Source organism: Spermophilus citellus (assembly GCF_964194105.1).
Source record: "Spermophilus citellus genome assembly, chromosome: 3".
Classification (NCBI taxonomy): domain Eukaryota; kingdom Metazoa; phylum Chordata; class Mammalia; order Rodentia; family Sciuridae; genus Spermophilus; species Spermophilus citellus.
Window position 1 is genome coordinate 148448920 of NC_138184.1, and position 14712 is coordinate 148463631.

General features: G+C 38.8%; 2 protein-coding genes across 4 annotated transcripts in view; one reads left to right on the forward strand and one right to left on the reverse strand.

The window, feature by feature from the left end:
- The window catches only part of LOC308643867 (protein FAM221A), a 330925-nt gene that overhangs the window by 267794 nt on the left and 48419 nt on the right, over positions 1–14712 (reverse strand). The gene's annotated exons all lie outside the window — the stretch shown is intronic.
- The window catches only part of IGF2BP3 (insulin like growth factor 2 mRNA binding protein 3), a 143689-nt gene that overhangs the window by 108912 nt on the left and 20065 nt on the right, over positions 1–14712 (forward strand). For both annotated transcript variants that reach the window (XM_081284228.1, XM_081284229.1), the window contains exons 6-10: positions 640–921; positions 5835–5969; positions 7700–7822; positions 9683–9818; positions 11310–11435. In XM_081284228.1, coding sequence (XP_081140354.1) covers positions 640–921; positions 5835–5969; positions 7700–7822; positions 9683–9818; positions 11310–11435 — 802 coding nt within the window. The remainder of the gene's footprint in view (positions 1–639; positions 922–5834; positions 5970–7699; positions 7823–9682; positions 9819–11309; positions 11436–14712) is intronic.

Below are 14712 nucleotides of genomic sequence, written 5' to 3' on the forward strand. Positions count from 1 at the left end.
GGAGAATCGCACGTTCAAACCCAGCCTCAGCAATTTAGCAAGGCCCCATCTCTAAATAAAATAAATAAGTAAATGGGGCTGGGGATATGGCTCAGTGATAAAGTGCCTCTGGGTTCAATGTCCAATACTCCTCCATCCCCCCCTTTTTTTAAAAAACCTATCTCTTGTAAATTATGTAGATAGATTGTTCATTGATTCTTTGAATGTTTTAAACATTCATGTTGTTAGAGGATGAACTGTAATGGCCATTGCATTCTGACTAGGAAACTAGACAGGACAAGCTGCCTGCTCATTTCTCCCTTGCTATTTGGGCATTTCTAAGCTGTTACTAACCTCAGGGTTAAACTCAATTAAATGTTTGACAAAATGTTTTTTTTTTTTTCTTTTTTTACTTCCTTTATTCTTTGGTAGATTGCTAGTAAGTCCCCCCTTGGAACCTGTTAGCCTTTTTCTCCCTGTGGGGACTTCAAAGGAAAAGTGTGGGAGGTGGTGGGATTGTGTGTGTTTGGTTTGCTATTGGTATAGTGGCTTTATTCAGAAGTTTTGGAGCTAATAGTTCTGAGTGATTGTTGCTTTGCTTAAAGATTCATTGTATCACTTACTTTTCATTCCCACCCCCTGCTCCTTATGAACTTTCAGAGCCTTAGACAAACTGAACGGATTCCAGTTAGAGAACTTCACCTTGAAAGTCACCTACATCCCTGATGAAACAGCCGCCCAGCAGAACTCCTCACAGCAGCCCCGAGGGCGCCGTGGGCTTGGGCAGAGAGGCTCATCAAGGCAAGGGTCCCCAGGATCAGTGTCCAAACAGAAGCCATGTGACTTGCCTCTGCGCCTGCTGGTTCCCACCCAGTTCGTTGGAGCCATTATAGGAAAAGAAGGTGCCACTATCCGGAATATCACCAAACAGACCCAGTCTAAGTGAGTGTTACTGTGTGGTGGGTGTTCTTGTCATCCCCTTTGAATCTTAACAGAGTGTGTTGTTCAGGAACTTGTTGCCCTTCTGAACAGGTTAGGAACCTCTTTGTACAGCATTTGGGAATATGGGGGGAAAAAACAAAACCTTGTGATTTGATATGAGTGTTCATTTGTGTAAAACCTCAAAGGGGGAACCTCCAGTTTTCACACATGAATGGAAAACGAATGATACCCAATCCTCTTTTGGTGGGAAAGGCCCTGGCAGACAAAAGGGCAGTGCCAGGTTATTCCTGCCTCACCCCGTCCTCATTGCCAGCCTTCGGTGGTTTTGGAAGTCACCTTCTGGTTCTAATCCATTTCTTCTGTGGCCTCAATACAGAGATGGTTTTCTCTTTTCTTCAGTAAAGAATTGCTCATCTTATGATCCAAATTTATCCTGTGATTAAGCCTTGTTATTTAGAATGGCTTTTTCTTCAGGATGTTGTTTGACAGTATATATTTTTTATTTGTAGATGGACACAATACCTTTATTTGTCTATTTTGATGTGATGTTGTGGATTGATCCCAGTGCCTCACGCATGCTACGCAAGCGCTCTACCACTGAGCCACAACCCTGGCCCTAATTGGCAGGTTTTAAGGGAATTGGAAGATTATTGTTCAAACATTGGCGGTAACTTTTCAGTAGTAGAAAGCAACTATTTTTATTTACCACTATACTACAATGTTCAAACATTGGAGGTAACTTTTCAGGAGTAGAAAGCAATTATTTTTATATTTTATTTTTTTTTAGGAGAGAGTGAGAGAATTTTTTAATATTTATTTTTTAGTTTTCGGCGGACACAACATCTTTGTATGTGGTGCTGAGGATGGAACCCGGGCCGCACGCATGACAGGCGAGCGTGCTACCGCTTGAGCCACATCCCCAGCCCCAGCAACTATTTTTATTTATCACTACTATAGCCACAGTGCTAAGGCTGTTGCCAGATGCAGAGGTGGCTCTTACATTATCAAATGAATGAAATGAGTGTGTATGTGAATGGTGTTTAAAGCGCTTTATATAAATATCTAAATTACCTCCTCAATTTAGAAGCTCCAGTGCATTACATGTTAGTTGTTAGACTTTCTAAACCATACTGTGGTGTGCATATTTTTGACTCTGGGGTTTGGTGATGATCTCTCCCTATCCAGGGCTCTGTAAAACGCTACAAGGCATATCTGGTCCTGTTCCTACTGTGTTTTCTGGAGAACCTATGCTTGCACTAGAGAGAAGAGGTTGGGTATAGAAAATGTTGTTCTATAAGTCTTGGGATGACTACAGAGATGACTGGATCCTTTTTTGCCTTTTTAGTTTAGTAAGAGGGTTTTATGTGATTTGAGGAGTTACGCATGTCTTTCTCTGAAAATAGAGCTGTGTGCTTTGTTCCACCAGGCATAGGAGTTATCCATATTCATCACAGGCACCTTGTCTACATTCAGCTGTCTGACTCATTTTTCATGTAGAACTAAAAGGAACTGTATTTTGTGGTGGTTACTGCCACTCTGCCCCCATGATGTCCTATTTTGACTTCTACTTTGAAGCAAGAGACATTAGGTTGGTACCTGTGTGAAAAATTGATGGCTCTGACCTGATAATATAGTAGGTAGGGAAGACAGCTGAACCATAATCTAGATAAATTTGCCTGACTTTAATCTTAAATTTTAAAAGCTATTTGCTTGCCATGACCTTCCATTACCTGCAGAAACTTATTACGTGGCTTCCTTTGTCATGTGGCAGATTAGAGTTGTTCGTTTTTGAGCTCCTCATTTCCTTGTTGGATGAAAGAACTGTGACTTAAATTGAACTATTTGTTTTACTTAAGGCAGGAAGATGGGGGATAGAGAAGAAGGGAAGTGATTTTTGCTGTATCTGATGATTTGTTTGCAGAACTCTGCCAGTGAAGTTAATTAACTCTTGCCGTTGAAACTAATCATTATCAGAACCTCTGTTTCTGGAATGGTCTCTAGGGGATCACCCTAATCTCCAAAGTTAAGTTCCCTTTTCTCAGGGGATGACAGTTTGGTAGTCCTTAACACAGAGGGTGGAAATAAACAGAAGGGATATATTAACAAGTTACCAGAAGATATGCATGACTGACACTGATTGGGTATTGAAACAACCTAGGGAGCTGGTTCCTGAGATTGGTGCTTTTATATAAGACAATTTTTTTTTTTTTATTTCTAGGGAGCCCATACTTGTTTCATTTCTATATTACCCTTATTTTTAGTTACAGGTTTTACTTCTGCACAAAGCTTTAATTTTCAACCAAGTGTTCAGGAAAAGGAAACCCAAACCTTGAAATGATTGGCATAATGAAGTGGTCATCATGCTCATGACTCTGACTCAATAAGTACTTAATTTTCCCTAAAACTTAGATTTTTGGGATAAGCAACAGCACACTTATTCTGTGTTTAATTTAAATGTACAAATTTGGGAATTAAAATAAAAAAGGCTAAAGGTTCATCTCATTCTTTTTTTGGAGGGAAGGGCACTGGAGATGGAACCCAGGGTGCTTTACTACTGAGTTATATCCCTGGCCTTCATTATTGTGATTGTAGGTGCATGCCACACACCCAGCATTCACCCCATTCTCTTTTGCGGGGGGTACTGGAGGCTGAACTCAGGAACACTTAATCAGTGAGCCACATCCCCAACCCTATTTTGTATTTTATTTAGAGACAGGATCTCACTGAGTTGCTTAGTGCCTTGCCATTGCTGAGGCTGGTTTTGAACTTGTGATCCTCTTGCCTCAACCTCCTGAGCCGCTGGGATTACAGGTGTGCACCACCATACCCAGCTTCATCTCACTCTTGAGATAGTCAAAAGTGAGATGAAGCCGGGTATGTATTTATAGGAGTTGTTCCTTGCGTAGCTTTTTTTTTTTTTTTTTAGTTGTACATAATACCTTTATTTTGTTTATTTTTATGTGGTTTTGAGGATTGAACCCAGGGCCTCGAGCATGCCAGGCAAGCGCCCTACCACTGAGCCACAACCCCAGGCCCCCCCCCACCCCCTTTAAAAGAAACATTTTCGGGCTGGGGATGTGGCTCAAGCGGTAGCGCGCTCGCCTGGCATGCATGCGGCCCGGGTTCGATCCTCAGCACCACATACCAACAAAGATGTTGTGTCCGCCGAGAACTGAAAAATAAATATTAAAAATTCTCTTTCTCTCTCTCTCTCTCTCTCTCTCACTCACATTTTCATTTTATTTGTTTTTATGTGGTGCTGAGGATCGAACCCAGTGCCTCATGTATGCTAGCAAGCGCTCTACCGCTGAGCTACGACCCAGCCCTATTTTGTAGCTTTTTAAAAAGAAATCATATTATGGTATATATTTTTCTCTTGGATTGATGATAGAGAAGAAGGGAAGTGATTTTTGCTGTATCTGATGACCACACACTATATTAGTACTTGTAGTTTCATCACCTTTTTGATAAATAGCTTTCTGATGGGCTGGGAATGAAGCTCAGACGTAGACTACTTGCCTAGAATGTGCAAGGCCCTAGGGTAGATCTCTGGAAATGCAAAAACAAAACAACAAACTAGCTCTATGACATAGATACACTGTAACTGTTATTTAACTATCTCATTCTTATGAGAATTTTAAAGATAAATCTTTTCTTATCTATTAGAAACAATCCCACAGTGAGCATTATTATGCTGATTGTTTTCAGCAAGGGCTGGTCTCCCCTAGTGAACGTTTGGCAATGTCTAGAGACACTTTTGGTGTCAGAACTGGGTAAAGGGTATGCTTCTAGCATCTAGTGGGAAGAGGTCAGGGATGTTGTTACTTATCCTACAATGCACAGGATGCACCATTCACAAAACAAATGAATCTGGCTTAAAATGTCAGTGAGAAATACCACTCTTGGTCCACATATGTGATTGTCTATACAAGATGTTATGAGAAGTATTCTTGAGTTGAAAGATGACAATAGCGTTACGTTTGAGAACCTATGTACTCACATCAGAAGTGTGGATGTGTCCCATTACCCTTCATCTCACTAAAACTTAATTTTATCCATCTCAAAATATTTGCAGATTTGGAGGAAAATGATGTTTCAATTGGCATGCATACAAATTACTAGTAAGTCTGAACATTATTTGCATTTATTGACCATTTGGTTTTCCTTGAAGTAGAATTGCTATCTCTTTGGGTTCCATTTCCACCACATTTGTTGCAGACTTTCCTCTATTGAGACAGCAAACACAGAAGCCTTGCAAAAAGAAAGCAGATGGGGCTGGGGATGTGGCTCAAGCGGTAGCGCGCTCGCGTGATATGCGTGCGGCCCGGGTTCGATCCTCAGCACCACATACCAACAAAGATGTTGTGTCCGCCGAGAACTAAAAAATAAATAAATATTAAAAATTCTCTCTCTCCTCTCTCACTCTCTCTTTAAAAAAAAAAAAAAGGAAAGCAGATGAATGAAATGTGCTCACCATGATTAATGGATATTCTGCACAGAACAAGGAATTCAACCTGGCTTGTGGGACTCCAGCTCCAGCCCCATTGGCACGCACTCCAGTTCCTATCTGTTTTGGAGCAGAAGAAAGCCTTTTGTCTGAATACCAGGCTCTTTGCCTGTGAGATATTTGTACTGTGGCATCTGAAAGGGAGTTTTAAGCACCAATAGCTTGGGCTAAATGAAAAGATATCCCTGCTTGGTTGGACTGAGTAAAGAGAGGGGCATGTTCCTGGAATTAACATCTGCCTAAGAGGCATCAGTGTTGACATGTGGTACAGAGTTTCTGCTCTTGAGGGAAGTGGGTCATCCACTCTCTCCCTAGAAGTCCTGGGGCTTTGCAGTTGGTAATCAAAAACTCTGTTGTGAATATACCTTATAGCTCTCACTTTCTCTCTGCTTGTGCTCACTCTCAGAATTGATGTCCATCGTAAAGAGAATGCAGGGGCTGCTGAGAAGTCAATTACGATCCTCTCCACCCCTGAAGGCACCTCCGCGGCTTGTAAGTCTATTCTGGAGATTATGCATAAGGAAGCGCAAGATATAAAATTGTGAGTAAAGGGGACTAACTTACAAAAGAGATTTATATGGTGTTTTATTTTGAATTTCTATGACACAGTTCTTGGAGATTCCCAGCAAACAAAGGGAAATGATATCCTGATGAGCTACAGTGGTTAGCACTACTGATTTGGTTGTGAAACATAAATCTGATTTAAATATTTAAATATTTCACTTTCATCTGTATTTGAATGTGGAGTGAGTAATGATAATGAGGAAGAGAAATCCAGCTATAGAAGAGGGTAGTTGGAGTACACAGGAAGCCAACCCAGGACCAAGAAGCATCCTGGGATTCTGTTGAGACAGGGACCCCAAATCCTCACTTGTCCTTTACTCAGAGCCCCTGGGTGCCCTGTCTTCTGCTGCTCCTCACCCCTGAACAGCGGGGAGTGTAGAGGTAAGGAAACGCCTCAATGTGTGCAAAGGTAAACTGGAGATTTATTTGGGTTTTGCAGGTTGGAACTCTTAATATTTCTTCCATAGGAACTTGAGTGGTGGTTGGGTTCTGAGCCACATTTAGTATACAGAATAGCCACACTAAAAACTGAATCCAGAGGAAGGCTCTATAGTTAGCTCGGGGACCTCATCACCAATGCCTAATTTGCAGAGACATTTAAATATCTTCTTAGCAGAAAGGATTATATATGGTTGCTGCAGTATAAGAACATAATTACTTTTTAGTATAGAGAAAAATAAGGGAAAAGCCTACCATCTGATAACCTTAGTGACATTTTTAAACAGTGATATGTATATAGTTTAGAAATTGTGCAAGATACAGAATGCACAGTAAAAGGAATAGGAACATCTATCTTCTGTTCTTATCCCCCAAAGTAGTACCATTGTTAAGTTTCTTCTATAAATTATATACTCATCTCCATGTGTTAGTTAGCTTTTCATCACTGTGAACAAAATACCTGGCATGAACAACTCGCAAGGAAAAGTTAATTTTGGGCTCATGGTTTCAGAGTTTAGTCCATTGCTCCATTTCTCTGGGCCAAAGGTGAAGCAGAACATCATGTAGAAAAGGCATAGCAGAGCAAGGCTGCTTAGCTCATGGCAACCAGGAAGCAGAGAAAGGATTGTGAAGAGGGAAAGAGGGACCATGCCTTGGACCCTTAAACCCCAAATGCATGCCCTCAGTGACCTACTTCCTCCAGCCATGCCCTCCTGCCTACAGTTACCACCCTGTTAGTCCCTCCAAATTATTAATCCATTAAATGGATTAATCTGTATATTGGATTAATCCACTGATTTGATTGCAACTTTCATAATCTAACCATTTTACCTCTGAACATTCCTGCATTAACACAGCATTTGTGGGACACCTCATATCCCAACCATAACACTCCAGGTATGTATTTTGAAATTTATACTAGGATCACACTATTTTGTATCCATGCCTTTGTGTTCTGGCATTAGGGGTTTAGGAGTATGGATTTCATTAAGAGAATGTCTTTGAAGGTAGATATTCCCTGAAGTGAATAAAAGAAAAACAATTTCAAAAATTAACTCTTATTCAAATAACTTGCTATTTTTTTTTCATTCCCTGTATTCATGCATTGCTAAAATGTAGGCTAATTGTCAGCACTGTACTTAGCATAACGTTTCCCATCTGGTAGGTAGGAAGTCAATGTTTAATGAATTTAAAAAAAAAAATTTTTTTAAATCCAAGAGTAGGTTTACTTTCCCTGATTTTGACTTCTTTTTTCTTTTTAATCTACAGCACAGAAGAGCTCCCCTTGAAGATTTTAGCCCATAATAACTTTGTAGGCCGTCTTATTGGTAAAGAAGGAAGAAATCTTAAAAAAATTGAGCAAGACACAGATACTAAAATCACAATATCTCCGTAAGTGCAGCCTTGCATTTTTTTTAACTGTGTGTTTTATATTAAGCTTTGCTTTTTTTACTTCTTTACAACTGTTTGTTAATCTGTACTGTCACCTTTAGACAGTTTCTCAAACTCTATCTACTTGCCTACTATCTATTTCTAATCTATATCGAAAGCAATATCTGTTCTCACAAAAGACACAATTACATCTAAATGCTTTTCATTCATATTTTCTAGCTGAGGTCTTGATGGTGTTTTCTTCCTGTATTCCTCAAACTGTAATATGCTATCTAGTTTATTATCCTTTGCTGTATAACAGATTATTATAACAGCTCAGGACAGTAATGAACATGGATTGCTCAATTTCTGTGGTTCAGGATTCAGGAACAGCTTAGTGAGGTAGTTCTGGCTCAGGGTCTCATAATGTTGCTAGGTTGGTGCTGGCTATTTGTGGAAGGCCTCAGCCCTTCACCTCATGGACCTCTCCACAGGGCTGCTTAAGTGTCCTAGACAGACAGCTCATACTCTCCTCCTTGAGGGAATGATCCAAGAAAGAGTGTGGTAGAAGCTGCAGTGTCTATGACAGCATCTCAGAAGTTACTTACTCTTATATCATTTCCTAATGTTGTTTAAACAAGTCAGCCTTCTTCAGCATGTGTATAGGGACTACAGATAACTTGGAGAGGGGCATCATCTTGGAGGCGGGCTGTAACACCTGAAGTCCGTGAATGCTCTGAAATTATATGGAGAGGTTTCTTTTTCTGGGGGTGAGTACCCTAGTTTTCATCTGAGGACCTAAAAAGGTGGGATGAAATTGATGAACTGGAAAAGAATGATAAAACTGCAACACAAAATGCTTGGCAGGGCTGGGCTGAGACTGGAGATTAGAATTCTATACTACTTTAACTAGTCCAAGATGAAGAGACTTCATAGACTCCATTTTCTTCATTATTTAGTTTACATTTCTAGTAAGTTTGAGAAGAAGAAATAATATCTGACTCAAGTTTAATCTACAACATTTGCTAATAGTGAAAATGGGGACTTTAACTCTAGGAGTATGAAGGAGAGCTGTACCAATGCAACATATTCTTTCAATCTGTGTATTTAGTTCTGTTTTCCATGGTAAATGTCTATACTTTTTTTCTTGAGGCTGTTGACCAGTTTAGGCTTGTTAGGTGTTCTCAGATGTAACTTTTGGTAGATTTTGAAGCTTTAGCAGGACCTGGGCTAAGCAGGGAGTTTCTGAATTTTGCTATCCAACTCTTTTGTAGTTAGAATGGTCATCAATGGACCATTTAAAAAATGTAGTCAATATGGATTGATTTATTTTCTCCATTCTACTTTAATCTAAATTCTAAAAATACTCATAAAAACTAAATGTAGACAATAATTTCTGATTTGTTTTTGGGAATATTTCCATGCATTTTCCTTGCTTGTTTACCCAGAAAATGCAATTGCACGAGAATGCCAGTTATGCCTAGAGTTGGTCAATACAAAGGTTATATGCTTTTGGATTCCACTAAATCTGTCCATCCTTCTAATAATTCCTTTTCAATTCACTTTAAATTATGAAAATGGTTTGACTTTAAGTGGTCAATAAGCAAGCTATATTTAAAACATGGGCTTAAAGTATATATACCCAGTGATTTTTATTGAGAGGATGGGAGGGGAATTTTTTTTTTTCTTTTCTTTTCTGTAGCTTTGCAGTGTTTGGATTCATGTCTTTTGGGGCTTACTCATTTTCCATCGTGTTTGACCACCGACTTTTACACAATGCCAGGCTCCACGGTTTGGTTTTAATTGCTATCTGTGACTGAATTATTAACTGTCTTCCTCCTATAATTTCCATTCTTTATCTTTCCCTTTTTCAATCTACAGATTGCAGGAATTGACGCTGTATAATCCAGAACGCACCATTACGGTTAAAGGCAATGTTGAAACATGTGCCAAAGCTGAGGAAGAGATAATGAAGAAAATCAGGGAGTCTTATGAAAATGATATTGCTTCTATGAATGTTAGTTTTAATATGAAGGACTTGTGCTTATTTTGATGAATAGTTAAAAGATGTTTTTCCTTGCATTGATATTAAATCTCTTTAGTGGTAGCATCAGAAGAAATGATTTTAATGGGTTTTTAGCACCATACCAAGTACCCTGGCTTAGTAGGAAAGAAAAGTCTTTGACATTAGGCTTGGTACACTCTGTGATTTTAGCAAATGTCTAAACTTTAGAGCATTGGCTTCAAGTTACTATTAAAAATACAAGTTTAGGGGCTGGGAATGTAGAGTACTTGTACAGTAGCATGTGTGAGGCCGTGGGTTCAAACTCTAGTACTAAAAAATAAATGAATAAAATGAAAAATAATTTGTAGTATATCATTAAAGCAAATTATGACATTCCTTAATGGATTGATTAATTCTGAACATGAAACACTTCAAAAGTCCATCTTAAATTTTGAAGTAAATCATTAACAAAATTCATCAGTTGGACCTGTCATATGAAACAAAGAAGGGAAATGTGACAATATTACCTTTGTGAGAAAAACCTAGAATGTTAATTTTACCCCACATGACAGTCTGCCTACCTTAATGTCATCACTGCTATCTAATGTTTCAGAATCAACTGGGATTAATTCCAACTCCAGGCCTTGTGCAAAGATTTTCTGATACACTGAAGCCTAGTTCTACTCTCCACCTTGCTTATTCAGCTTTTATAAAATTAAAATTAAAATTCCCTTCTGGTTCCTGTATCCATTCCAAAGATTTGGTTGGCAGTACTAACATGGTGTTGGGTCCTGATTTCCAAAGCGCTGGACTTTCTTAGGCCTGAAACCCCAGGAGTGCTGGGTTTTATAAGGAATAGAGATCTCTTTACAGCTGGTTGAGTGCACCTGGTGTGCTTCTCAGAGAGCAGCTCTTATTTGTGCACCCCTTCAACTGATTCAAGGCATTCTTTGCGTATTTTTGGAGTGCTCATGGCAGGCAGTACCATTGTGGCTAAGCAATTTCTTTCTAGTGGGGGAAAGGAAGGCCATGCTCCCTGTCCTTGAAAAACCTGTGGGCAACTGATGATCTAGGCAGGGGCAAATCATCTCAGATTTAAAGATACTTAGAGATGTAAACAGATGTAAATTATCTACTGAAGTATAGTCACTTGGAATATTTGCTTTGTCTGAAATTTATGTCATCATACAAAATACACATAATACACAATCTGAATACTGTCACAAATGCTTGCTTCCACTGGGTGCAGTCATGCATACCTGTAATCCCAGCAACCTGGGAGGCTGAGGCAGGATGACCCAAAGTTTGGGGCCAGCCTCAGCAACTTGGTGAGGCCCTGACTCTTTAAAAAATGAAGGGTGCTAAGGATGTAGCTCAGTGGTAAAGCATCCCTGTGTTCAATCCCTATTATAAAAAAAAAAAAAAAGCGTTTCACTTTCCTTTGATTCTTTTGTCAAATTAAAGAACTTTTTTTTTTTTTTTTTTTTTTTAAAACCATTACAGCTTCAAGCACATTTAATTCCTGGATTAAATCTGAATGCCTTGGGTCTGTTCCCACCCACTTCAGGGATGCCACCTCCCACCTCAGGGCCCCCTTCAGCTATGACTCCTCCCTACCCACAGTTTGAGGTAAGATCATTGGCCTTGGCTTGCTTTATGGTTGAGTGGAATTTGGGCAGATGGATGCAGTCAGACATCGTTGGTACTAGTAATGTGATTCGGTGTTAATTAGGACAGATTACTAGATTATGTTTTGTCACTTTAGGAATGAGAATTTGCTTTCCTTGTCCTTGACTCACCAGGCTGATAGTGTCTGGGGCTCTTATCCTCTTGCAGTGCAAGTGTCTGCCCTTATGAGCTATCACAGGCTCATATGATCTATTATCAGCTTACAACTACTGTGTAACTCTCTAGGTCTTGTCAGTTGAACCCTAGTTAAGGTAATAGACTATGAGTTATTTTGAAAATTTTGGATAGTAGGATTGTCAACATGTGTTGTTAAAAAGCATAAGAGTTTGTGGCTCTTATGGGAGAGGGAAAAGATTATTTTTAAATGTTGAAGGAAAGGCTTTTTAAAAGGCTTCCTTCATCTTTGTCATCTGAAAGTTAACTGCTTTGAAAGATCAGGAAAAACTGCATGCTTTCCATTTTCAGTATTTGTACTTTTTAAGGTGAGCTAGGATGGTTTTTTCCACAGTTCTGTTTTGTATGTGCAAATATTAAATGACCTTTGGTAGATTCTATAAGAAAACTTATTTTTATATCTAGTCTTTAAGAATAATGTTTTCTCTCAGGTCAGCAATAGGAGACTAGGCATAGCATGAACATAATTTCATCAGGGCAGACATCTGATAAAGTATTTTGAAAGTAGTTTGTAATTTAGGTGCATTTTAAATCATAATTGGTGGAAGACACTCAAATAACAGCTTTCTAGGGTCTTTTGTCATCAATGTGTTTTTACATCCCTCCCTCCTTGTTTGGCTGTCTTATCTTTTAATGTTTTGTGTGATGCCTCCTATACCCGTTCAGAAAAACATCCAAGTGGAATAGGTCGAGCATACCATTATATCGCTGTGTAAAATAAATATGTGAGTAAAATGGTATTGACATGAAATTTTATAGAGAAAACAGATTACTAGATTGTCCATGTTTTGTCCCTTTATCTTCCTTCTGTCTCTTCATACCTGTCATTTCTAGTATGTTCAGGCCTGGAAACCATGTAACAAGGCTGAGGACAACCACGAAAATTTCAGCTAAATGTAAGCCATGTGTGGTGGCCAATGCCTATAGTCCCTATTACTCAAAGAGGCTGAGACAGGAAGATTGCTTGAGCTCAGGAGTTTGATGCCAGACCAGGCAACATAGCAAGACTTCATCAAGAAACAAATCAACCCCAAATTTCAACTGACATCAAGTACAAATAGATTCATTATGCATTACCTGAAGTTTTCTTAAGTAGCTGCCTATTTATTTGAACTTTCATGCTAAAGGGGTCTAGTGGAAAGAGCCCTGGAGGCAGAGCTGAGGTCTAGCCTTGCCCTGCTGAGAGTTTGTGTCACCAAAGGTCAGACTCCTCTTGGTTCTGGATATGTTTTCTTACCTGCAAAAGAAAAACCTGAACTAAATGAATGAAGTCTAAAAACTTTCAGGTCAAATGTTTCTAGTCTACAGACTTCAAATTATATGAAAACTGGCGAAGGGCTAAAATAGGAATTTGAGAGTATATGTTCTTAAATTTTAATATTTCCACCATCTTATTATGAATAGGCTCATTTATCATAAAGTTGAATGTAGGGGGATATATCCCTGGTATTTCTGTGTAGTGACCCTTACTAAATGCTACAATGCACTGATTACATAAAGTAACTCTGTGCTGGAGAAGGTCACATCTAATATACACTTCTGCTGAATGCCCTGAACTAGACTTCTCTTTGGGCAAATCACTTAACTGCTCCGATGTTCACGTTCCCTTTGAAGTGTTCTTTTAACTTTTTGTTATCTCTGCTGATGACAGCCTCCATTCACCAAAGCCTCACATTATTATAGTATGTTCTAACTGAACATTCTTGGACATTTATATTTTATATGGATGCTTTATTGGCAAAAATTCCTAAAGTGAATTATTATGTAGCTATTTTAAAAATATAGAAATTATAGAAGATAATGCATATTAATATTTTCTGGATTTAGTCAGTTTTCTCATTTGATAATATTCTGTATATTAGGTTCCTGTGTTATTAGGAAAATGAAGAATGTTTCAAGAAAAGTAAGATCATATTGAGAATAATTTTTGAAGAGCTTTTATGATCTTAAATACCTGAGTGACCTAAAAAACAATTTTGTTTTAAGAATGGGAAGAAGATTCCAATGATGTTTACTTACTCTACTAAAAGTGAGCCAAAAGTAAATGTAAGGAAGATCTCATTGGAATAGGTGATCTTTGCTTCTCCTGAGACATTTAACTAAGTCAAATTAAGTATAATTAGAAGTAAACCATGAGAACAGAAGATACAGAAGCTGCCATAGTAAAGGTGGAAATATTGCAGCAAGACAGGATCTGAGAACACCTTGGCTGTTCAAGGACAGATGAAGGAAATGGTGGATCTTACCCGGATAAAACAAGGACAATCTTGGCATCTGTGTTCATTGTGGAATAGTGGTAGGCATTATGCTTTATTCTACATGTCTTTGATAAAATGAAATCCTCAAGTATACACCTGGACATTTCCCTCAGTTGTTGTAGGAGGTACCGCTCAAAATGTTAAAGGTAGAAGAAAGGTCGTTCTGACATCTGTCGGGCTGGAGCAGTTGATCAGCTGTACATGTCTTACATATGTTTATTAACACCTAGTAATTTTTCTGTAGGTTTGAACCTATTGCTAGCTTCATCTCTTAGTCCTACTCCAGCCCCAATAGATGATTGATTATTAATGGGAACATTGTTCTATTTGAACTTTTTTTCAAAAACGTCTACCTACTCTGCTGGTGCAGTGGTGCATGGCTATAATCTCAGCAACTCAAGGGGCTGAGGCAGGAGGATTGCCAATTGCAGGCCAGCCTCAGCAACTTCAGGAGACCCTGTCTTAAAATAAAAATGGCTGGGATGTGGCTCAGTGGTAAAGCACCCTTGGGTTCACCCTTAGTACCAGAGATGGGAGGAGAATGTTTATATAAAAAACCAATGTCATCATCACTCTCAGAAAATATGGCACAATATTATGTGATATGCTGTCCATATTTGAGTTCCTATAGTTGTCCCAATAATGTCATAAATAGTATTTTCAATGAAGAATCCATTAAGAATGATGAATTGCATTCAGTTCTTACATCTCTATTTAGTCCTTTTTAGAAATCTCAAACAGTACCCCCAGTCCCATTTTCCTCTTTTTTATGACACTGACATTTA